The sequence below is a fragment of the Homalodisca vitripennis genome, chromosome 5, assembly GCF_021130785.1.
Source record: "Homalodisca vitripennis isolate AUS2020 chromosome 5, UT_GWSS_2.1, whole genome shotgun sequence".
Taxonomy (NCBI): Eukaryota; Metazoa; Arthropoda; class Insecta; order Hemiptera; family Cicadellidae; genus Homalodisca; species Homalodisca vitripennis.
The window spans coordinates 29926259-29952474 of NC_060211.1; the positions used below are offsets into that span (position 1 = coordinate 29926259).

General features: G+C 35.0%; 1 protein-coding gene across 1 annotated transcript in view; it reads right to left on the bottom strand.

The window, feature by feature from the left end:
- Window positions 1-19278, bottom strand: part of LOC124361911 (probable phosphorylase b kinase regulatory subunit alpha) — a 68133-nt gene extending 48855 nt beyond the window's left edge. Inside the window, 12 exon segments of the mRNA XM_046815972.1 lie at window positions 3890-4037; window positions 4575-4684; window positions 6641-6854; window positions 9166-9339; window positions 10087-10239; window positions 10334-10522; window positions 11367-11558; window positions 11936-12018; window positions 13635-13851; window positions 15369-15527; window positions 15710-15849; window positions 19088-19278. Coding sequence (XP_046671928.1) covers window positions 3890-4037; window positions 4575-4684; window positions 6641-6854; window positions 9166-9339; window positions 10087-10239; window positions 10334-10522; window positions 11367-11558; window positions 11936-12018; window positions 13635-13851; window positions 15369-15527; window positions 15710-15721 — 1651 coding nt within the window. The 5' untranslated portion in view covers window positions 15722-15849; window positions 19088-19278.
- Between the last annotated feature and the right edge of the window lie 6938 nt (window positions 19279-26216).

Sequence of the window (26216 nt, forward strand, 5' to 3'; positions counted from 1 at the left end):
ATGTGCAAATAAAGCCAACATCCATTTTTATGCATGTTGAAAAAATGTGCAAAAGAGCTAACGTCCATTTAACCGGACGTCTATAAAAATAACGTCAAAAATCAAAATAAAATCTAATACTTGCAATATTGTTATTTTTGAAAGCCCTAAATGTCTCCTTTAGTGCCAATGGGTCTTGTAATGTGACTTGCTTTATGCAACCTGTTATACTTGTGCTATAAGTACGAGTCACGTAACGGGACTTTAGAATAATATTTTTTAAATTGTGTCAAAGTCAATATTTTGTTGGTTAAAGTCGGGAAAAAAGCTTTGGAAGGACCAAAATTAGCCATTTTGGATCATAATTTGCTTTGCACTGTCTGTAGGCGATATGAAACCCTACTGAACACGTGAATATTTATGTCAACATTTTATTTCAAAAATTCATCTATTCTTTACAGTTTATAAAATATTATGCTCAGTACATCAATTTTGATTGCAATTATCTGTTCTACAACAAGAAGGCATTAAAAATGTAAGGACAAAATTTTTTTATAATTCCAGGTGAAAGTTAAATTTTTAGTTTTTTATATAGTAAATTATGTATTCAATGGATGTTCCTTATAAATTAAAATTTTTTGCTAGTATCTTAATATACTGTTATACCACTAGTAAAAATAAAAATAAGACAATCTGTATTTATTTATTTTGATAAGTAAACTTACCATAATTCTATTACTAAACCAAGGGAAATTTACTAAAAATCCTACGTCACGTAGAAAATTGAAAGACAACTTTTCACTTTATAATAATTACAAAATACTACATGTTTGATATGATTATGATTATATTTCATTGTAAACAAATTTTTACTATACTTTTCCATATTTTTTTACTATAATTTTCCAATGCATACTTTATTAATTACTTATATCCCTGCATGTTTCACCTTGTTCAGATAAAAAGTAAGGCATTCAAAATGAAAATCACCTAAACATTGAAATTTAACACATAAGCAACATTTTATTTTACTTGAATTGACGGAAGATTTCACTTGGATTTTATAATCATCTACTCTATTAATGATGTAAGGAACAGTTACAGAGTTATATTATATGACGACTTAATGTTATTGCTATTACTATTTAGTTTATTGTTAAATTTATATGATTTAAAGTTATAGTGACATTTTTCACTGAATAAATTGTGTATAGAAAAATGTAGAGTAAAGCTCAACATACAAGTACAATATTTATATTGAGGTATTTTAAGGTAAATATGTTTGTTAGTAAAGTGTTAAAAGCAGCATTTTAACTGAACCTATAATATTATTGCTATTGATCAACATTATTTGAAATTTTCGCTTTTAAATTACACACATACATTTTATAATCCATTTTATCAATTCGTAGAAAAATTATCATTTTTTCACCACTAACAGTGTAATGAAGTAATAAATTAAAATTACCTGTGATTCTTGTGAAAAAACTCAAATACAGAACATTGTTTATAGCTATATACTTGTATGTATTTTTAATTTATGGCTTATTTATTTGATTGCTTCCTGGCCAGATTGATGGTTTGTAGCATTATACGACTTTCACACGTATCTGGACCAGTAAAGATAATTTTATATGATTGAGAAGTTATCAATAGTTAAACTTGATAAATACATCAGTTAACAATACTAAATAATATATTATTATTGATTCTATGATGAAAAATGAAGCATTATTACTTTCTCAATTATAACATTACGGAAGACTGTTAAATAACTTATTTATTTGGCATTTTAATTGTTTAGAAATTGTATAGTTTTTGTACTGCAATAATAAGATGTTGTTTTCAAAGTTAGCAACTTTCCAGTGTGAGAAAAGTACAAAGAATTCATTTTACATTTTAAATGTTTTATTGTTAATGAAGTGATATGTAGTTTGTAAGTGATTTCAAAGTGATGAATTGTTAGGATAACACGATTATGGACATCCTTGTATAAAAATTTTGTCTTAATCAGAAGACAAGTTTCCAAACTATGAATTTTCAAGGTTACAGTTTGGTTGAAAAGCACCAAAAACTTATACCTTTTCATTACTATAAACATAAAAACTAGAAATTATTGTTAGTAAATAATTTGCTTATTCATCTAACCTAGGGTGACCAAATCATTTCCGAATAAACTGGGTCAAATTTGGAAGCATGACCAGCTGGCCTATTGTTTTCCAGATAAAAAAATACTTCTCTGATTTATTCGTACGGTCAAAATATTTGTGTTATAATGATATTTTATAAATTTAACCTAAAAATTCAATGTAATTGAAATACAGTAGTCCCTCACTAACCTGACACAATTCAGACCAGACATGTGTCGAATTAGTCAAATAACTGAATTACTGGAGTTCAATTGAAAAAAAAAAGCATTTAAATTACATAGTAGAAAGTATTGTACTCAAAAAGTCAATTTATTCTTATCATAAAGATGTACAATAGTCTTAAAATTTAAAAAGTATAGTATCGCAGTTGAAATACAATATATATTTACATTATCGAACATTTGCATTTAGCTCATGTGCAATACTGTACATTAAAAAGATTGTTTCATAAAATTTAAATGGAAAACTAAAAAATAGATTAGGCCCACCTCAGTTTCAAATTCTTAAGAAGAGTTAGTTTTGTGAGACTTTTATTGCCTCATTTCTGAAAAAAGAATCGTTTTTTGCTTCTTAGTTATAAAAGACTTTCTCAAAACATTGTCATAAAGTCTTTGTAAAACAAAGATGTCTTGTGTTGCTTTTTTTCCATTGTGTCCATTTTCCTCAGATCACTTAGGATAGCAAATTGATGGCTACGATGACGATTCCCCTCACTGTCTCACATTGACACACAGTTACTTGAATGACGACGATACACTGCCTTTGTCTATTGACTGGATTACTGGGGGTTTGGATTGGCGCAGGGCCAGATTAGAGAGGGACCACTGTATATTAGGTTTGTCATGACATAAAATAGAGCAAAAATCTCTAAATAGTTCTATAAAAGCCTATTTCAAAACTGAATCCCGGGACTATTAAGTGTCCCAAAAAAATTCTTTGGGACACTGTACGTTATTTTTAAAAAACCAGGAAAATCCCAGTTTTCCGGGACATATGGTCACCCTAGTCTAACCACAAAAATATAAAAGCTAAATTTGTATTTTACTCCCGTTATTACAGCTCTACTTGTTAGTTTGTGTTTAACATTCAAATTTGGATATCTATCCTTTTTGATCAAAGTGTAGAAATGCTATCATGATGAAAGTACGACTTTCTACTCAGTCCTCAGCAGTATATCTGTTTATTTTGTGAGTTTTCATGTGTGCTTCTCCTGATTTGTGGAGCTGAATGTCAGGTACAAGTTTACGGTATCAACATATTGTTTTGTTGTTTACTTTGACTTGGTGTGTCTATCACTATTATTTGTTGGCATTGATTATTTTTGCAAGCTAAAGTTTATGTTTTACGACGTGTGGCTTGAAGAAGAAAGCAGATAGTCCTGAAATGTTGTGTTTCCATTGTGCAAAACGCAAATTTCCGTAATTCTGTTATCCTTTCAAATCATCCATCGATAATGCTGAACTTTAAACAAAAAAAGATAAATTGTTATTTCCAAGTCTCTACGAGGAGTTGGATCGACACTAGCAAAAGTTAGAACCAAACAAAAAATTATTGCTAAACCCTAATTACAGACATGTAAATGATTTTTGGGATAGGTTAGTAGGAAAGCAATTCTGATTTAGTTGTCCTGCTCTCCTCGAGGTTGAACTGTTGGTGAGAAGCAATGAAGCGGAGTGGTGGGTAGCACAACCAGCTACTACTCGACTAGAAGCACAACGACATTACAACGGTTCCCACCGAACAGACACTTCCATCATTACCTAGGTACGTGTTGTTAATAGTCATTATAACCAGAGGGCGTCCCAGCATATTCTGCCAGCTGGACTTTAGAAAGTTTATTTCACTCTTGAACATATCGATCAGCAGTTCATTATCGGAAGCTATGTAGTAGCGGGTCTTATCTGTCAGCTAAACAGGACAACACAAAAGGCTGAGCACAGGTGTATATAATAGTTCAGTAAAAATTGTCTACCCACGACAGTACTTTGTCTGTCTTTGACTTTTGATAAATGTGTCCAAAACAAAGCCTGTCTTCACATTCAAATCACAACTAAGCAAAACACCAAGGTTGTAATTTGATCCTACATCACTGAGATTTTTAGTATTTTTTAGTTAGAACCAGTTAACATATTTATTGAAAAAAATGTGTAATTTATACTTTTTATAAATTTTTGTTAAGTTGGTGTAATTATTATTTTTATCTTGCATATCAATTTCTTACAAGAAAGCATTTGAGTATTTAATTTATTTTTGTACTATACAATTTACAAAATTTGATTGCTTCATTGTTTTATCTTTTATTCATCTTTTGTATAGTTAGCATAATTTTATCATTTCTCCATATACTGCTATTAATAATATTTCAAGTTTCCTACAAGCAGATTTCAGATTCATCGGAATTGAAGAATTCTATACAAAGCACAACCAGACAGTTAGATTGCCCACCTGAGGGGTAAAAGCGAAGATACGATCTTGCAACGAATACAGTTTGCTGGTGCTCAAGATTCCCACATCCCGGGATTTACGTCCAGTCAGACCCAGCTTTTGATTACGACCTGCAACAAACCACTTCACTATTATAATCACATTTAATAACGAAGGCCATTAATCTGGTACTTTTTTTTCGCTTGGGGAGGCCTACTGCCATGCACTTAAGCCTCAAGGGCTTTTTGTGCACCTCGGAAACACACCATGAGGCCTACCAGTCTATAATTTCAGCAGTTCCAAAAACCGCCGAAAACAACCTATCAGGTCCTCCTGGGGAAATTCACCACCCCTGTCCAAAATACCAAAGATGGCATACCGCTCCCTTGCTATTGAAGGGCAATCAAAGAGCAGGTGCTCAGCAGTTTCATCCTGCTCATTACACATTCTGCAGAGCAGATCCTCCTGAAGGATGCTGGCTCTGTGAAGATGCTTCCTCAGGTGACCATACCCCGTGATAAGACCAATAACCCGAGAAGACATTGATCTATTTAATGAGAGAAGGTCCGACGCCACCCTGGAGGAAGGCGTCTGTAATACCATTCTGCTCATTCTCAAGCCCGGATGCAACCTCCACCTTCTCTCATGCTCCGCGCGAACCCATTTCGAGATAATCCTAGAAGATTCACACCTTGGAACACCGCAGAACGGTTGAGGGCCCGTCATAATTGTCACTGAGCCCCAGTGTGGTACTTTAGTATTATCCAGAGACCACTAGTTTTAGAAGAGGTTTTCGTAACGGGGACAAAAAATGTGAAACTTATGTCTTTATGTAAATTGATTAGTTTTTCTGCCTCCAAAAAGGAAGCAATGTCAGCGAGAAGGAGGCCACTCTGTCTCTATCTACTATTTGTAATTAGACTATATGAGAAGATAAATACATACATATGTGTTACATATATAACACGTTAACGAGCACTCACATGATTTGACCTTGAATTTACATAATATTTTGTGGGATGTTTTTCTTTTTTTACCAGAAATATAGAGTGGCGCCCTCACTGATGGCCAGAGGCATTTCTGATCAGTACTTCCCTTTTAATATCCCCTGGAATCCCTTAAAAAATGTATTTCCTAAACGACCGTAATTGTTATTACTATATCCAAAAATTCAATTTTAACTTATACAAGGCAGGATAAAAAAGTTTTTAAACTAAGGTATAAAAAAAGGTTAATAACCTCCGAATTGAATACACTTGGTCAACCTGTTCGGAAGACTACTTATGCCTTCGTAAAAAATTGTTTCCTCCTGGTCTGCAAACCACTGTTCTGTAGCAGCTTTCACGGACTCCAAGTTCTCAAATCTCCTTCCTTTAAGCTGTTTTTTAAAGTTGGGAAACAGAAAATAATCACTAGGCACCAGATCTGGACTCCTCGCTCGAAACAACACTCCCGCAGGGCAGCCTGTCCAATACAAGACTGTTGAACTGGAGCTTTGTCAAGCAGTAGAACATCTCTGCTGATCACTCCTTGACTCCTTTCAATATGGCTTGTCTTAAATTCCGGAGTAGATTGGCATAATATTCCCCTGTTACTAAAGTTCTTCTCTTGTCAAGGTAATTAATCAACAGTATACCTTTGGAATCCCAAAAAACTGGGGCTATCACTTTGCAAAAGAAAACTTCAGTTCCATAAAATTTGGTACTAAAAGTAAAAAACTGTCATCATTTTAAAACTGCATGATAATTATATTTGGATTTTTTATGATTATACATTACCAAATTTCAGTGTTGAAACCGAAGCTATTATTAAATTGAAATATATTTTTAAAAGCACTACAGATAGAAAACAAAGCATTTTCAGACACTCAAAATTCATTCATTTTTTTCTGCATGTTAAGAAAAATCCTGTTTCCTTCATTTCCAGACAAATGTTCTATTTGAGTTTTTGTGCTATAAACTGTGTTCCCTTTAACTTTAACTGATATTTTTTACTAATTCCAAATAGAATGTCGATTACTTTGTGCACAGCCCACATAAAAAAATTGCATTTTCAGAAAATTACATTTTAAGTGAAGAGTGACTAACCCAGGTAAGTGTAGAGATGACTGAGTACTCTTGCTGGCTGGACCTCTATAGGTGCCACTTCACTTATGGTCTGCACATGGATGTCATGTTGCAAAAGCTTGTCTCTGATATCGTTGTCTTCTGCCAGTATAACTACTTGTACCACCACATCGGGCTTCTTCTCCGAGCAGAGTCTGCGGTTCAGCGGATCCAGCTCTCCTACAGCCAGAAATCCCTGTAGACAGGAGCCAGCATTTGTGCAAAGTTTTAAGAACAAATATTTTTCAGTAATTGCACTAAAAGTTATTGCAGTTAGCTCCTAAATGTCACGACTGTTAAAACTGATGCAGTACCAAACATGTGCCAAATAATGACATAATTCAATGTATTTTGCAGAAGTTTTAGACACTTTTTTTATGTAAATGAACAATCTTCATGCAAATACAGAAAAGTGGTTTTATAATTCTGCCAATGTTCTGAGCCAGATAAATCTATCCAGATAACACTTACTTAATATATTTAGAATTTTTATATATAGAATTTAAAACCTTAAAAAATATAATGCTAAACATGTAGATGAGATTATAAAGTTTAAAAAAAAGTGAAGATTTTAGAGTTAAAAAGACTATTGTCTTCTATCATCTAAGGTATTTTAATGATAAAAATGTTCGTCTAAATACAATTTTCAGTAAAATTCAGGTAAAATAAAAACTGGTTCATGAATAAAAAGAGAGAACTAAATGGAACTAAGGAGAAGTTTTGTTATACACTTACAACAAGAATTATAATCTCAAAAGCATACCTTTATTTTAAGCAACAAATTTAAGAATCCTCAGCTAATTCTAACTCTTTAGAAACGATAGATCCCTCTACTTTAAGTGGAACATAATAAATTAACAGAACGGTTTTAAATAGTATGTTATAGCAATATTAGCTTATTTTGAAGCATATATTATGTACAGGGTGAGGCATAAAGGATGGATGTTTTTAGAACAGATAGTATTCTGATCTGGGTAGTGGGAGTGGGGCGACTAAAGTGGCCATGTGTTCGGTAGAACATAACATTTTGTCTAGTCATTGTTTAGTCGTCATCATGGAGTCGTGGAGTGTGCAACACCGTGTGTTTACTTACGACAATTTTGTTCGTAATAATGTGAGTATTGTTGCAGTTCAGCGCGACTTTCGTCGTCATTTCAATCTTGCGAGAAATAACAGTGTACCCACTCGTAACACCATTTTACGTTGGGTTCAATAATTTCGGTCAGTAGGAACAGTGATGAATAAACGACCGCTAGGGGCTCATCGCACTTTACACACTCCAGAAAATGTGGAAAGAGTTCGGCAAGCCATACTCCGTAGTCCTGGTCGATCTGCTAGGAGACATTCTTCTGAACTGAACATCAGTAATCGGTCAGTAAGGCGTATTTTACATAATGATCTAGGATTTCATCCCTACAAAATTGCCATGGTTCAACAATTGAATCCTGGCGATTATGTAAAGCGGCTACATTTTTCTCGAGAAATGAAGGCCATACTTGACAAAAATGAAAACATCATTTTGTTTACGACAGATGAAGCACATTTTCATTTGAATGGTACCGTTAATCATCAGAACTGTCGTTATTGGTCAGATGAAAATCCAAATTTAATGCATGAGAGACCATAACACAGTCCCAAGGTGACAGTTTGGTGTGCTGTGAGCAGTACAGTTGTTATTGGTCCATACTTTTTTGAAGACGACAACGGGACCACTGTAACTGTAACCTCGGAACGTTATAGACAGATGTTCACTGAATTATTCCTACTTGAACTAAGAAGAAAACGTATTCCTATCCGGCAAGTATGGTTTCAGCAGGACGGGGCGACAGCTCACACAGCAAGAAATTCAATGGAAGCAATTCGGGCATCATTTCTCGGTTTAGTGACATTGATTGGCCTCCTCGTTCCTCAGACCTGTCCATGTGCAACTACTTCTTGTGGGGTTTCCTCAAGTCACGTGTTTACCAGCATAAACCACGTACAGTTCAAGAACTAAAGGAAGCAATTCGTGTGGAAGTCGAACAAATTGGCAGGGCAATGTTAAAAAGAGTAGAAGCCAACTTCCGAGAGCGGCTTGTAAAGTGCATCGCTGAAAACGGCCGTAACTTGTCAGATGTTGTTTTCAAACATTAATTTTCTAAAGTGGTAAGATGATGTGAATACTATACTGAAAATAAATGTTTTTTTATGCACAGGTAACAACATATTGCTTTTTTGAAAACCGTTCATCCTTTCCGCCTCACCCTGTATAATGTAAAAACAGAAAAATCAAGTGTTTATAGAAAGAAGTAATCGTATAAATACGTATTAGTTATCAGAACAACATAAAAACATTCTCATTAATTTAAAAACCTTTGAACAGACAAATCCGGCCTAAGCCGTACAGTGTATAAGGGCATCCTTGTCTCCTTACAATATTTTTAAAGTGATCGCTAACAATGAAAATGTCAACATTTTAATTTCAAGTCACTATTTAATTTTATCAATACTATGAACTATTTACGCACGTCCTGCAGCAGCTTGCCCAGGATGTAGAGGGACTGGGCCCAGAGGAAAGGACAGCGTCCGATGGCCTGGCGCTGCTGGCTGCCTGGCTCCTGGTACTCAGCGTCTACTCGGTCTAGCGGAACACAATAGAGTTCTGGTACCAGCCTGGTTCCATCATCTGCCTTTAGCATCACCTGCACACCACCATTATCAACGTCATCATCATTCTAACAGATGAGCTCTAGCGATAATTAATTACCACTCCCAACAATACAAACTTTACCATAGAAATCTTAGACTGATCATAGAATTTTTCAGATCACACGAAATTGAAAATTAGAGGTCTAACTATATTACAAACTAAAGCTAGTTTCATAATTATTCAAACCTGATTGATATTTAGTCTTATACTGTTAATTCCCCCTACAGTAAAATAATACTAATTTGTCATTATTATTTATTTATGTAAAATATTATTTTAATCAAAACATAGAAATAATAATTCTTTTAGTTTTAAGAAAATTAAAATAAATAATTTATGTAAATAATAAGTTTATGAATTGTGATAATTTCTTTAGTTATCTAATAAAAATTGTTTTATGGACTATAATGTTTTGATTTGTTTGTTTTATGAATATGAAAAATGTTAAAATGCAAGTTATTTGTTAAAAATCCAATATCATATAAAAATGTGGAAGATGTTATTGATATAGTTTAGGGATTCCATATACGTACACATTAAACAAAATGTTAACTTGAGTCATATTCCACACAAATATTTTCCACAAAACATAGGAGATGTAATTGACGAACACTGAAAACACTTCCATCACGATATTTTAAGTATGGACAAGAAGAAATAGAGTTCAAATGCAGCCTAATGTTGTAGAATTTAGCTGTCCCTTAATTAAAATTAATATTCTGTCAAAAAAGAAACTTACCTCTTCCAAAGCGAGATCGTACTCTGCAACTAATTCCTTATTGTTTTGAAAACAGTAATCAAGTTTAAGGTAGCAAAAGAAGAGAGGCCATTCACACTCAATCTTTTCAAACATTCTGAGCTCCCAAGGATCGTAATAGAGTCGGTTAGGATCCTATAACAACAAAACACATAATGTCAATACAGTAGTTGTATAACTATTTACGTATCTAAGACATAATTGACTAATACTTCATTTGAGTACGTACTTCACGTGGTGTTTTGTAGCCATCTCGTAGGAAACGTTTGCAACCGTATTTACCCTGAAGCTTGGAGATTATTGCATTTCTTGTGTGGTGTATAAGAGCAGGGTCGTCCACAGCAAACGCTGGAAAACTGATGACAGACAACAACCCACTGTCGAGCTCCTTCGAACTGGACTCTCTAGGCAGCATTGACTGCAACAAAATAAGTATTTAGTCAAATTATCCTTGAAACATTAAAATGAACTAACTATTTATGTCGTCTTCTTGATCTGTTGATCTTCCTTTTCAATATTATTCACTTCTCCCTTACTTAATTATCTTTATTACAAAATCTTCAGAGCTATACCTTAATGATACTCCTTTAAATCTCTCTTTTCATAACATTTCACACTAAAACCAATTACCTGTCTACATAAATTTAAATAGGAATTTTCAAAGATGTAAAATTTGCAATGAAGTATCTGTACTATTTAAGGTAACAAAAGAAACTATTGGATCCACAGTTTACTAAACTTTGGTTGGGTTAACGACTTCTTACAATTTTTATCCAACGCTAATTACCTTTCCTAATCCAAACTAATCTAATGAAATTGAACGTAATCTAACCTAGGTAAGTATGTTGTATTTGGCGTCATGCTACAGCTCTGCCCATATTAGGTATTATGTACAATACATTAACCATAAAATATGCAACACCTGTTGATTTCAGTCGCTCTATATAATGTATTATTTCACACATTGTTAGTAACATATACAATGATAAATGTTACCAATTAAAATATCTGTTTGGTTACTATATCAAAGCCCTTTTTTGAATATAAAACAAAACAAATATTGCCACAACTTTATTTTTCAAATATATATTACAACTTTTTATTCCTTTTAATTATTTCCTATATCTTTTTATAAATTTATTTACGGATAGTTATCGTCTTATTGGAGGAATCTAGATTACAGCTTGGTAAACTACAGTAAATTCTGTAAATAATGGCAAATAGCACCGGTTCATTCTGAAACACGATACTCCTTTCCTTACCTGCAAAACAGCCTGACACTTCTGAGCCTCATCTGCCAAAACATGGATGATGGAGGAGGGGCCACCCCGAGCTCCAAACAGGTCTAACTCGTTCATGGCCTCCAAAGCAGCTTTGGCCATCCCGATAGAACTGGCATTGAGCTCGGGCATTCCGTGGTTTGCCTTGTCTCCTCTTTCCCATATCCCATAATCCTACCCAAAGATACTCAATATGAGCGACAAGTTTTCATGTTCAAAACAAAACCGTTTGAATTTTACAACAAAAAAGTGCAAAAACAATAGGTTACGAATTATATATTTAATTTCAATTGAATTGTGAGTAAAGAAGATCAATTAAATCTAGGGAAAGTGTTGAAACTTATTCAAACTTTCCAGTTAAAATTAACAGTAGTACAATCAGAAAAAAATTAATCAAACAACAAAAGAATAAATACTTTTATAATATACTGTACATACAGATTAATATAATAGTGAACAGATTTTTAAAGCAGGATCAATTTTTTTAATGACTAAAGAAGTAAATAATAAATCTAAAAATAGGTTTGTTTAAACATTTAACATATACTTACTGGGACACAATATGCAGATTCTATGTAGAACACCAAGTTTTGGATGAGAGCTACTTCATCAAGGCTGAATACAATTTGTAGTCCTGTAATCAAACAGTTTTTTGTTCTCTTAGGAAAAGAATCTTAGAATTTGTACCTAGAACTAAAAGGACCTTTGCGCTGCTTCCGGAGTGAAAGATATTCTGGATGGGTAAGGTTGGGTGTAGGGAGGGGTGTCTCCTGTCGAGATCCAAGAAGGAGAATTTAGGGCATTAATCTCAGTCATCTCCCCTCGGAAGAAGGAGAAGACAACTCTGACCCAGCCTCTCCAGTCAAAGCACGAAGGGGTGGCACGTCCTTAAGTCTAGACTAGCAAGAACCTTTGACTCTTAGGGAACCCCACCTACTCCAACAGTTATCTCCTGCAGTAGACTAGACCTATCTAACTACCCTTGCACCCCAGAATCTCGACATTTGCGGATAGTGGTGTGCCGCTCCTGGAATATCCATAAGGTTGCCCATATTTAAGTAGCATATCTGGTTTTGCTGTGCCAAGTCTGCATTCAACTGTAAGGTATAAAAACTAGCCAGAAGTGAACCCTTCTGGGGTAATCAAACATATTACTGGACTACATTTAACTAACATATACTTGAGCTATGATTAATGTTAACGCGCTTTCATAACTTACTATTTCTCTGCTTCATCATATAATATTATAGTTATTATACGTGATAAACATCAATACATTTCAAACTTTCTATTACATTATGTTATACTTTTTTTGTTAGGGCCCAAGTGTCACATGTCAGCTAATACAACTCATTGTCAGTAATACGTTTATCTCCCCCAAGAGGGTTCACTTCCGGCCGGCTTATAATTTCCCAGTTAAACCTAAACTGGGTACAGTAAAAACCAGAGTGTCACCTCCTCTGAGCAACTCCTCGGATGTCCTGGAGTGGCACATCACTATCCACAAATGTTGAGATATTGGGGTAAAAAGGTGAATCAATACGTTTAGTTACTTTCGAGGATGACTGTTGAAGTGAGTTGAGCTTCTTTAGTTGTAAAGGCAGTTGCTATCCTTAACATGCTATCGTTAACACTGAAACAGAGCTTATCTCCCGTTCTTCCAAGGTAACATGACTGAGATATAAAGCCTGCTATCCCTCCACATGTGATCTTGAAAGGAGATGGCCCCTACCACCAACCTTAACCATTAACCATCCTCAAAATCCTATCACTCCGGAAGCAACTGCAAAGTATTTTTAGGATTAACTGCATTAAAGGTTAAGTCCTAAGTTACTTGTGTCAAGTGAACAAGAAAAAACAGAAAATACTTTCAACACAAGAAATAAAAAGTTCCTGAAGAGACCACTTATCAATTATATGACTTTACAATACAGTAATAACGTTGAACATTGTGCTTGTATTGGTTGTTGTGAAGTACTTGATAAAGATAGTCTTGCTATCGAAAGGCTTCACAGAATAAAAGTTTTAAGATATTGCTTGTGTATATTTGTAAAGTAGTGATTACATTATAGTCCACAACTGGACATGGTTGTCTATTAAAAACAACTCGGCTGTTTCACAAATAAGTGATATTGAGGGTTGATAAACTGACACCAAGTATCACTAATATGATTGACACTGAGTCACAAATATGTGATATTGCTTCACAAAATTACTTATTGTCAGTCAATTTACAATGTAGAGGTATACCTGAGGCAGTCATCTGTGCCAGGACGAGCAGGTAAAGGGAGATGGCGTCTACCTGCAAATGTCCCCACTCGTTATCCCCCACCACCGTCTGTCCTGTGGATGAACTGTACTTGGCGTGTATAGCATCCAATGGGTTCTGGGTGATCTTGAACTTTTCCACTTTGCTTTTCTGCTGCATCATCGCCATCAGTAACCCTCGCATCAACTTCACACAACACTGCACATACGGATCAATTGTTTACAAAACATGTTTTATTAATTTGCAACACTTAAAGGATTTTTTTTCAACCTAAAAACTTAGTTTGACAAGCATGAACCACACAGTAACGTATACACTGGAGAATACATGTGCGGTGGTCTCTCATCTGCCGACATTGCATGAGCAAACGTTGGATTAGATTAAGTAACATTGAATTAGATTAAGTTACGTTGAATTAGATTAAGTTATGTTGGATACCAATGAAATGAACTACATTTTCGTGCAACAGTTGACTTTCTCATTGTTTGGAAATAGAATGACTAAAACACAAGAGTGTTGAGGTCCTCTTAACAGTAAACATGGCATGGAACGGCTACATGGTAGTGAAATCAATCATTACATTGACAATGATGGACTTTCTTCCTCTTCAACTGATGAAACTGAATTCATGGGTCATGTTACTACAGAACAACTACAAGTGGAAAAGGAAAACAGTTTCGGTGACAATTCTGAGTCTGATTTGAACGATCAAGCTAAACCTACACCAACTACTGTAACTAACATTTATCATCATATTATTAAATTTAGGAAAACATATTTTAACATATTGAACAAGACTTCTTGAAATTTTCATTCAAATATATACACATAAACAAAATGTATCATTCTTTATTTAAATTACTACTAAAACCTATGGAAACATTGGATTTCCTAAGTGTATGGGTTACGTCAATGGGTTGATGCAGTAGCAGCCTTTACTATAATGATAAAAAAACATACTCCATTCAAATTGAGAAAAATCATCCTATAATTGGAAGAAATTGTAAAGTAACTTTTTTCTTGAACTTTTCACCAAAGTTTTTTACCTAATATTCAATAATGGCAGATGGTCCTCAACATTAGTATGGCCATCTTTAAATACTAAGAAAATGATTTCCTACTAAAAACTTTATATGGGAAGTACAAGTAAAATTACATATAACACATTACATAGTGAGTCTAACACATTTACCTTTATATAATCTATTATATTGTGTATATACATTAAACTTTCTCCCTAACTAAAAGTTGTCAACATAGTTTACTTAGTTGGTAATAGTAGATTTTAGGTAATAATGTTTAAATAAACTTATACAAAAATAGCCTACTTAATTCTAGTTATTGGACACTGATTATACACATAATATATTTCAGCTTAAAAGAAAATTGAGGAATTAGTCGCATACATACATTTCTTTCAAAAAAGTTTTTAAACATTACCACAAGAAATAATTTACTTTGATTAAACCACATTTGAGTATTTTTGCCTCAATTACCAATCTGAGACAAGAGAGAGAAAGAAATAATAAGTCATAAGTTGTTTAGTACAGTAAAGTAATTTGTTATATTTTAAAATTAAATTTGTAAAGAAACAAACAAAATATCTATACTTCACCAGAAAATTATTTATTTATTTTGCCTGTTTGTGATGGAACTACGTAACTGTCTATTATCATAAACAATTGCTCAAAATAGTGTACTTAAAAGTTGTTTACCTGTTCTAATTCATACGTCTTGGCTCTATCTTCGTCCATATCAGCAATTTTCTTGTAAGCCATTGACAGACCCCAGACAGCCAGAATACAATACACATTATCTCGTATCCAGGCATGCTCATTTTCTTTGCTTGCAGGAAACAATCCGGTCACAGGATGCTGTAACAATCTCTTACTTGCAACACAACAATTGGTAATGAACAAACACCTTACTCAGTTAATTTTCAATCTGTAAGTATACATCATAATAATTATTTATAAACGAAACAAAATATCAATTTTTCTATTCTTATAAAGAATAAGAGATTTAGTAAAGAAGTATGAAATTGTTGAATGCTTACCTGGTGACACATTATAAGTTTATGGACCACCCCGCTGATAATAATCCAGTCGGAACACCAGAGTTACTTCTACTTCCGCATGGTTTAGTTTTAGGCGATCTTCTTATAATGAATAATTTCTATTTGCAGTGTTCAGAACCCTGAATACAAAAAAAAACATTGTAACTCAGAAACTACAAATGCAAGCCCAATATTACATTAATGTATTAAAGAAATGTGTTTTTGTAATATGAAGGCAACTTACGTTATACATCCAATACATAATTTATTACAAAAACCAACCAGTTAACAATTTAGTTATTGTAATTGTGAAGAACATTAATAATACTAATAAAACAAATTGAGTAACATTAAATTTCCGATTAAACAAGCAGTTATCCATAGCCTCGCACTCAATTTCCTGTTTTACAGCTGGGACATCGTATGCAATATCCTTTTTAAATGGCAAACCAAAAACTTGTGTGATAAGTACGATACTGAAAATTATTCCATCCTCCTGGTACATTTTTTAGTAAATAATTGGACTTTAAGTTAAACGAGCAATATTTTGAGGCCCTGAAGTCAGAAAGTGAAACAGCTTTTATAAGAACCAATGAAATAAAAGGTACTTTGGGATTATACCGACCACACCCAGACATGAATCATTATTTGACATTTTGCTTGTACTGATTAACTAGATTAGCGTAGAACAATATTTCGTCAATATAAAACAGGAATTGTCTTATCGCAAACCCTTCCCACTCTCAGAACAGAGGTCAAAGTCAAGCGGTCTAGTAGATAACGTGATTGCAGAGTCTCGCCGCCCGTTCAGCTGGTGCGTCGCTTTGTTATACTTCCGTGTTTTACCTCTACATTTCTCCAAACACAAAATTCAACAAAAACAAACATTACCAAACTAAAACTAAACTCTTTATTGAAAAAACACTCAAAACTTGTTTTGGTAATTCTAAGCAATATATGGGTCAACCTCGATTTTTCTCATATATTACAATATAATGTTCCAATAGTCAATTAGAAAAGGAAATGAGTAGAATTTCTTGCCGGAAAGCAGTTATAGGGAGCAGGCAACCGCCAGACGGTCATATATTGCTTAGAGTTACCTATAGTGATCAGGGGCACTGACGTGATCTGGGCTTCAAATTTGGGAAACTACTCGAGTTAATTTTTTTTTCTAAAAGAGCAAGGCAGCGCGAAGCGCTGCCGCAGCGGGCAGGCATCGTGCGTGATCCTTTTTTTTATTAAAAAATTTCTGATAAATTGTTATTACATATAACAATATAATGTAGGTAATGTATGTAAAACAATTTTAAAACACATAATTACATGCTTGGAAAGCAAAGTAAAGTAATAATCCGCCCAATACAAAATCTCCGTAAAAATCTGGTAAAGGAATCTGTGTCATTCCTTTGGCCTGAATCAATTTCAGTATATACGAAGATCACGCACGATGCTTTGCTCCCGCTGCGCTGCGCTTCGCGCTGCTTGCTCTTTTAGAAAAAAAATTAACTCGAGTAGTTCCAAATTTGAAGCCCAGATCACGTCAGTGCCCCTGATCACTAATAGGTAATTCTCGCGGTTACCTGCTCCCTATAACTGCTTTCCAGCAAGAAATTCTAGTCATTTCCTTTTTCTAATTGACTACTATTGGAACATTATATTGTAATATGAGTTGCCTGCTCCCTATAACTGCTTTCCGGCAAGAAATTCTATTCATTTCCTTTTCTAATTGACTATTGGAACATTATATTGTAATAATATGAGAAAAAATCGAGGTTGACCCATATATTGCTTAGAATTACCCTTGTTTTTTATTCTTGATCGCACTCCCACTCCGCCAACCCAAAATGCGAGTGCCTCTGGCCATCTGATTCGGCGAAAGAAAAAAACATCCCTTGAGATAGTACCTATCAGTTAAAATAATCAAATTCTAGAGGGGCTGAATCAGAAATATAAATTGAATTGTAATGAAAGGCAATTATGTACCGTGCAAATCAATGTGATGCCGCGCCCTGCCCTAATCGGATTCTCGAGAAAGATAAGATAACAGCGACAACAATACCGATCACAATACTGGAAATGTTTGTAATTTTGTAATTAAAACAGTAGTTTTTTTTTTTCGTTTTATCATGTTTGTTTCTATAAATTTATATTTTTGTGTTCTTCATACTGGTGTGGTCGGTATAATCCCAAAGTACCAAATAAAATTTAATCTTATCTGAAAAATTCCATGTCTGATAGAATAGCTCCAATCATTTCACTAACACTTTAAATATTTTAGGCCAGTGTGGAAGAATAATAAAGTCAAAGTCTATAGTCTTTTTTGTGAAAGCAATTACGATGTAATATGATTGGAGGCCTAGGATTTTAAGACGGAAATAGGCGTGTTCTCAACTATTAATGACATCTTATTCCAGCATTTATCGTTAAGAGAAACGGAGGATAAGAAAAATTTGTGACTTGCTCGTACTTCAGGTTTTGCATGTGTAGAAGCTCTCCTTGTTCGAAATGTCTGATAATTAGACTAAATATTGTGAAGTTTTAAATAATTGCATTATTTAAATAAATATACATATATAATGCGTGCCTATATTGCAAGCCATCCAGCTGACTGTCTTTGCTAGTATCCTAAGTGTTCCTGTTTTCTTGGAGTTATATAAATTGTTAGCCTATATATCTAATTAGTAGAGTAGGTCTAATCAGTGGAAAATGGGACCACATCCGCCTCAATGGTTTTCAACCATAAAAAATTACAATTTGTGTCTGCCATATTGCTTTGTGATTCCATTTGCATTGGTCACAGGTTCACTGACCAGTCTGTGATTCTTTGTACTGCAGGGAAGTGCGCCTAACTAGGGAGAATCCTTTCCCCCATTTCTTAAGAGTGGTTGCTCACTGGTATCTGGCCAAATATTGTTGACATGTATGTCTAGGGGTTTGTCTTGTAATGTTTAATGCCATTGTTAAACTACTTTTTTAGTTTATTGTATTGTTTATTATTTTAGTTTATCGTTTATTGTTGTCTATTGCTAATGTTTTATAATTTATGGTAGGTACATTATTACGTAATATCAAAGTATTTTAATATACCAAATCCTTCAATAATAATTCAATAACAATCGAGTAACATGTGTAGGCCACTTATTAAAGTCTCTCTCTATTCCATAAAATTAGTCTCAAAATGTCTTAGACTTGACTGCATGTGTATAAAAACATAAACAATTTTATTATGTAAAAAAATATGTTGTTTATAGCTTGTGTTCATGAACCAATTATTTTTATATCTATAACCATCATCATAACAAACCTATCTGGTTTGTAAGAAGAAATACTATTTTAACATTATAATATACGGATACCATATTGACATAAAATATTTACCTTGAGGTATAAACTGAAGTTATAACAATAAAACAAACAATAACATTTCTAACTCTCATAAGTTAGGTTATACTTTTTTGACATTTCCCAATTCATTTCCCCTGTTCAAAGTCAAACATATTTATTTTTAAATTGTTTATAAGGCAGCTTTAAATATTTTCAGGTAGCTTACTCGTGCTCCATTTCTTAACACTCTCTGTCAAGTACTACATTGCTTTATTTTTCTCTCTGTCTTTTAAACCTCAAGTCTTATCTATGATAACTTCGAATATATTACATATAAAGTTTAATCGTGTTGGAACTCTCTACCCTCTGAGGTTTGAACTTGTTACACACAGTTAGAGAGCCAAGATAATATTAACCAATCTACGGAGGATGACTGGGTTGTATTAATAAAAGTCAATGTAAGCAAAGAAGTTACGAAATCGAAACCCTAGATTTCAGTTTATTACTTATCTAGAATTAAATTTTTTTGTTCTCTCATATTTGCTCTTTTATTTGTATAACTGTTGAAAGTACGCGTTTGAGACATTTTTGCTACATTTTGAGGAATGGTTAAAAGGGTTTTATTAATTAAAAACGTTTCTTCTAACATTATTAGTTCCTCAAGTCGTGTAATTAGCTTCATAATTACTTATAAAAATAAGCGTTTTAAAGATAAATGTATTGTACTGTTATAATTACGGATGTTTCATGTTAGTATTGTTTTATTAATGATGTGAAATAAGAATGTTATATCTCTTTTATGGTAAAAGCCTATTTCTTTAGTCAGGATTATTAATTACACAGCATATTATAATAATTGTCCTAAAAAATATCGTAAGCATGTACAAAGTAGTATAGTTTTGAAAGTAATTGTTAGCAACATTTCTTCAATGCATTTTATTCTAAAAATAAGAGTTAAATTAGTGTTTATGTTCCATTGACTCTTACATGCACAGAGACTCACGCCAGCTTCAAAAGGCCCAGAGAGATGATTTCTTTAGAAAGATTTACTCATCCCCTATCGCGTACAAACAAATTCTTTATTAAATAAAACAAAACTTCCTTGCAAACTGAAATATTAAAATTACACGTTTGTATTATAACTTTAACGACAAGAATTTATAAAAAGAATTTACCACAAAAGTATACTTATGTTCCATTAAAACTGGACGTGTAATTGATTGTCTTGCAGAAAGGAATACATTGTTTATTGAAAGCAAGCAAGGACGATCAAGGTGTTTACATTACTGAACCGGAAAGAGTTCTAAAAGTTATGATGAGAACACACTTTTCGGATTGTATTGTTCATGACAGTGATCAGCCATTCGACAGTGAGGGGAAACCTACGGGGCGCGCCCCTCATTTGCAATGGAGTCTGGCGCACCGTGTCGTAAACTTCAGAAGGATCGAGTAGGCTATCAACTCTTTCAGTCCCTACAAAGCTCCTGGGGGAGGCGGGGTGAGACCGGTTTGCTTGCAGCGGGGGCGGGATATTCTCCTTTCCCAGCTGTGCAGACTTTTCAGATCCTCCGTGGCCCTCAGGTACATTCCATTATCCTGGATAGTGCCCAGAGTAGTGTTTATGCTGAAGCAGGGGAGGGCTGGCATGGACCGGCCGAAGTCTTTCAGGCCGATATGCCTGTCCTCCTTTCTTTTTAAACCTATGGAGAAGATGGTTGCTAGGTTTTTTTGGGAGGGATCTCTTTTGGAGCGACATCTACATCCTAATCAGCATGCCTACACTCCAGGAAGGTTATGCGACTCGGCCCTGCATCAATTGGTATGCAGGATTGAGAAGACGCTGGCAGCAAAGGAGGTAGCCATATGTGTCTTTCTGGACATTGAAGGAGCCTTTGACAACACAGCCACTCAGGCGATTATCAATGCGGTGTCAAGGCGTAATATTGATGGTCAAATATGTGACTGGATAAGGGCCTTGCTCACAGGTGGGGTGGTTGTTACAACCCTCATGGGAGCAAGTGTTAGTGCGAGGACTATGAGGGGCTGTCCGCAGGGTGGCGTCCTTTCTCCTCTCCTGTGGAACCTAGTTGTGGACGACCTGTTAATTTCTTTGAAAAGTAGCGGTGTCTTTGCACAGGGGTACGCAGATGATATTGTGATTCTTGTGAGTGGCAAGTTCAACACAACAGTCACGGAACTGACCAATGCTGCTGCAACCCCACCAAGGCTGCTGCGGTTGCCTTTACCAGGAGGTGACAGATGGAGGGCATTGGTCCATTTCTATTCAGAGGTTCTTCCATTGAGCTAAAGTCCGAGGTCAAGTACCTAGGCGTGACCCTAGATAGGGTTCTAAACTGGGGACCTCATCTAGAAAGGGTCATCGCCAGAGGTAAATGATCTCTAATGCAATGCAGACGCGTGATATGTGGGTCCTGGGGACTAAAGCCGAGGCTCTTGTACTGGCTTTATGTTTCCATAGTCAGACCTGCACTAATGTATGGAGCTGTTGTCTTGTGGCCAAAAACGGAGGCTAAGATGGTGGTAGCTCGTCTGGTGGGTATCCAAAGGATGGCCTGCCTTGCTATCCCTGGGGCTTTTCCTAGTGCGCCAGGTGCTGCTCTAGACTGTTGTCTCAACCTCGCCCCCTGGACATTGTTATTCGGGCTATGGCCAGGAGGAATGCCTACTGCCTTCAGCAGATAGGACTGGTCAGGCTGCAGCAGTGGGCACAGTAGAATTAACATCCTGATTCAGGAGGACGCTCTGCATATGATCTCTGATCAGATGCCACAAGAGTTTTCCTTTGGCAAACCCTTTAAGATTGTTATAACTTCTAGGGATGATTGGTTGGAGGGAAGGAAACCTCTTCCACCAGCGGAGCTTGAATGGTTCACAGATGGCTCTAAAACAAAAAGCGGCACAGGCGCTGGAATTGTGGGAGTGAGACCATGTAGGGAGCTTGGTGGTCCCTATGGGTCCGTATCCGACAGTTTTTAAGACGGAGGTCGCAGCCATAATGGAATGTGCTCGTGAGAATCTTCGTCTGCGATATAGGAGGAAGACGATTAATATTTTCACGAACAGTCAGGCAGCACTGATGGCGCTGGACTCTTGTGTGATCAAATCCAAACTAGTTTGGGATTGCTATCAAGCCGTTTCCTCCCTTGCCAGAATCAACAATGTGACCGTTTGTTGGGTTCCTGGTCATGGGGAGATCCCTGGGAACAAAAGAGCTGATGCCCTGGCCAACCGGGGCACAGCGTCAATTATGACTGGCCCTCAACCGTTCTGCGGTGTTCCAAGGTGTGAATCCTTTAGGGCTGTCTTGAAATGGGTTCACGCGGAGCATGGGAGAAGGTGGAGGTTGCATCCAGGCATGAAAATGAGCAGAATGGTATTACAGTCGCCTTCCTCCAGAGTGGCGTCGGACCTTCTCTCACTAAATAGGTCAATGTCTTTTCGGGTTATTGGTCTTATCACGGGACATGGTCACCTGAGGAAGCATCTTCACAGAGTCGGCATCCTTCAGGAGGATCCGCTCTGTAGAATGTGTGATGAGCAGGATGAAACTGCCGAGCACCTGTTCTTTGATTGCCGTTCAATAGCAAGGGTGCCATCTTTGGTAGTTTGGACAAGGGTGTTGAATTTCCCCAGGAGGACCTGATAGGTTGTTTTCGGCGGTTTGTGGAACTGCTGAAATCATAGACTGGTAGGCAACTTGGTGTGTTTCCGGGGTGAGCAAAAAGCCCTTGAGGCTTAAGTGCATGGCAGTAGACCGCTCCAAGGGGAAAAAGCCCTGATTTATTTTGACCATTTGCTAGCCCGATGATTCTTCTTAAGTTTCGTACTTTATTTTAACATAATCCTCACACCACTGATTGAAATTAATGTAATTTTGCATTAATCTTTCGAAATTATTGGAAAAATTACTTCTTTGATACAATAAGTGTTCGACTATGAATATCCTAAAATATCAAATCAATATACATCACCAGAATGATCACTTGATTATGGAATCTTCAGAAGATTCCAATATAAAATTATAAATAACGAAATGTAATATGTTTTAATTAAACATATTATGGTACTCTCATAAAATCTTTCCCTAGAAGACTTATAGAACCACGCGCTGAGGAGGAACAATTATGCATCTTCCACATCAATGTCCAGACAGCGGAAGAGAAAGAGGTAGCGTAAGTTAATTTGTTTTTGTCATACATAAATTGTATCGAAACTCAAGAATATTACAAACCACTGTCTTGTCAAATAACTTTTTGTAACAATAGGGGTTCATACGGACCACGCCTACTATTTCTTTCATGTGTGGCAAGTATTCATTCCTTAATGTAAATTTTTTATTCATTTTAGGCCATAAATACAGTTGTTTAGCTTTATGTACAATTTTTGTCATCTCTGGAAGACTGTTACGGAGAGAAATTAAAATATGGCTTCTGTTAGCCTTGTAGGAACTATAATTTTGCTGTCACAGAAAAGAATACCAGCTTCACAGTATATATTTTCTTTGATCTGAACATATGGAAATAAATCTGCCTGTAAAAGCTTGTTTTTTTAGCCATCTGACACGTAAAAACCCCTTTATCTTTACTAGAAGTGGATCTGAAGCAGGAGCTAGTCTTAGCCTTTTCTTCTGGTATGATGATAATGGTAATTGTTGTGAATGAATATTCTACTTCTTTCTGAACATTGTGTAACTTATCTTTATTAAACACGGCTCCAATATTATTTATGGACTGCTCCAAATTCATTCAAATATATTTGTTATGTTTTGATTTGGGGGTTTTAAGCTACAAATATACTATCAATCCATATTAAACTTTTTTGATACCACGAGATGTGCTAAAAATCTTAACTTTTCAAATAATCAAAGCTGATTGACTTTTAGATGGACAGTCAGACTACAGGGTGAACTGAATTTTGTTTTGACAGTAACCGAAAGGCTTCATTCAATTTACTTACTGTTGAAAACCAAGTTTGGTTCATAGAGTAAAAAAGTTCTCTTTGTGGTGCTAGTTTAAGCGATTGCCATCTGTCTGCAGGACAGCTGAGAGAGTGTAGTTTTTCAGTCTGCTGTGCTGTCGATTTGTGTTTTGAGAAGGTGTTGTGAAGTTAACTAATCAGTGATAGTAATTAGATATTTCTTGTTCAACGAAAATACTCGTGAATTAGAACTAAAAAACTTGATCAGTGAAATAAACTAAAATTAACCCATTCATTGTAATTGGACAGACAAATGTTATTGAGTTTCAATAACCTAACATTCTAAATATAGCTATTCCTATGTGTCAAGATTAGAGGCACATATTTTGTTGATTGAATTGTTATGAATACACAAACTCTTTGGTATAAACTTAAATCGAACCACCTACTTTCGTTTAAACATTTGCTATTAAAGAGTTGGCAGAGAAATCAACAATGCTAGTGACCATTGATTTATCAATAGTAATTTTGTTTTGTTTTCCTTATATAATTTACAGTTCATCTACAGACATTTCAAAAATATCTGATGTGAAAGATACAGAAAAAGATATAACTATTATCAAACCCAATGAAGACAGTATAAAAACTATTATCAAACCCAATGAAGCCGGTACAAGAACTATTATCAAACCCAATGAAGCCAGTACAAGAACTATTATCAAACCCAATGAAGCCGGTACAAGAACTATTATCAAACCCAATGAAGACGGTATAAGAACTATTATCAAACCCAATGAAGCCGGTATAAATGTTGCATCTATGATTCATGTTGATGATATAGATAACAAAAAAATGAGTGATGATAAGAACAATGGACATCTACTGATACCAATTCATGCAGAAAAACATGACTACAGTGAACCTAATTCAAGAAACAAAGTTATTTCACCAATTGCAATGGAAGGTGGTGGAGTAATTCAGCAAGCGTCTACATTGGGTAACCCTAACCAGGCTGGAATCTTAACAGAAATTGATGATGGTGAACACGCTAAAGGATCGAAAGGTAGAAAAGGCGTCCTGGATCAGTTTTCATCTGTTGTGGCTCGAAAAGGTGTGGATCCAGATGGAACAGGAGACCACTACTCTCTTGGTGGAAATAACTCTTCTGGAAAATCTGTAGGCCTAAGCTCAAAGGAATCTACAGTTCCAGTTAACACAGAAAAAACCAGCATCGTTGAATACCACTGAAGATCAAACACATGTACAATCAAATCAGCTCAACGAAAAAAATGTTGGTGTACAAAAGATATCTCAAGCGAAAAAATCAGAAGTTGTTTCCGATGTGGGAGATACAGAAGATTATGATCAATATTTAATCATCAAAACTTCAACAACTGGTGAAGATTATGTCATAATTGGTGTAGTTATTGTAATTGGAATTTGGTTTTCTGTTTTTGCAGCATTAATATTTTATAGGAGGGCAGGAGAATATTGGGACAGGAGACATTACCGTAGAATGGACTTTCTTGTGGAAGGAATGTATAATGATTAATTATTTATATCTTAACAATAATTTAAATTCTTATTACTCTACAAGAGGGTGCACGATACAAATTTGTTTCATGTTTGGATAGATCTTATGTATGTACAATTAAATCTAAAATAAGTTTGAAAGAAACTGGTTACAGACAATTTTTATGTAGATTAGGCTTATAGCCTAAATCAGTCTTTTTGTAATGTGAGGTGATGGTGGTTACAAAAAGTTGCTGTAAGTATTCCTTTCATCCTGAAAACATTAGTCTACCATAAGTGCTGAGCGCAACAAAGTTTTAAACATATGAAATGTATATATTGTTTCTAAACAAAACGACCTTCCAAAATTTACTTAAAGGGTTAGTTACAAATATCTAAAAACATATTTTTCCTCAATATTTTTCAAAGTTCTAAAACTAATATCTGGAATTTTTTAATTATAGCCTAACTTATAATGTACCTATTGTAATTAGCCTATAGTCTAATAGGTCCATATCAATATATATATTTGCTCAAATAGAAAACCCTTGATTTTTTAAGTTCTAGCACTTAAATAGTATTGATAGTGATTCTGGGAAAAAACTGGTGGCTGGACAGCCATTTTCGAATATTAGTATATTTCTGTAACTTTTAGTGAGAAAGTTTATATTGGTATTGTAAATAGACCACATTTTTGTAAATTGTCAGCAAAATAACCAAAGGGAAATCAAAC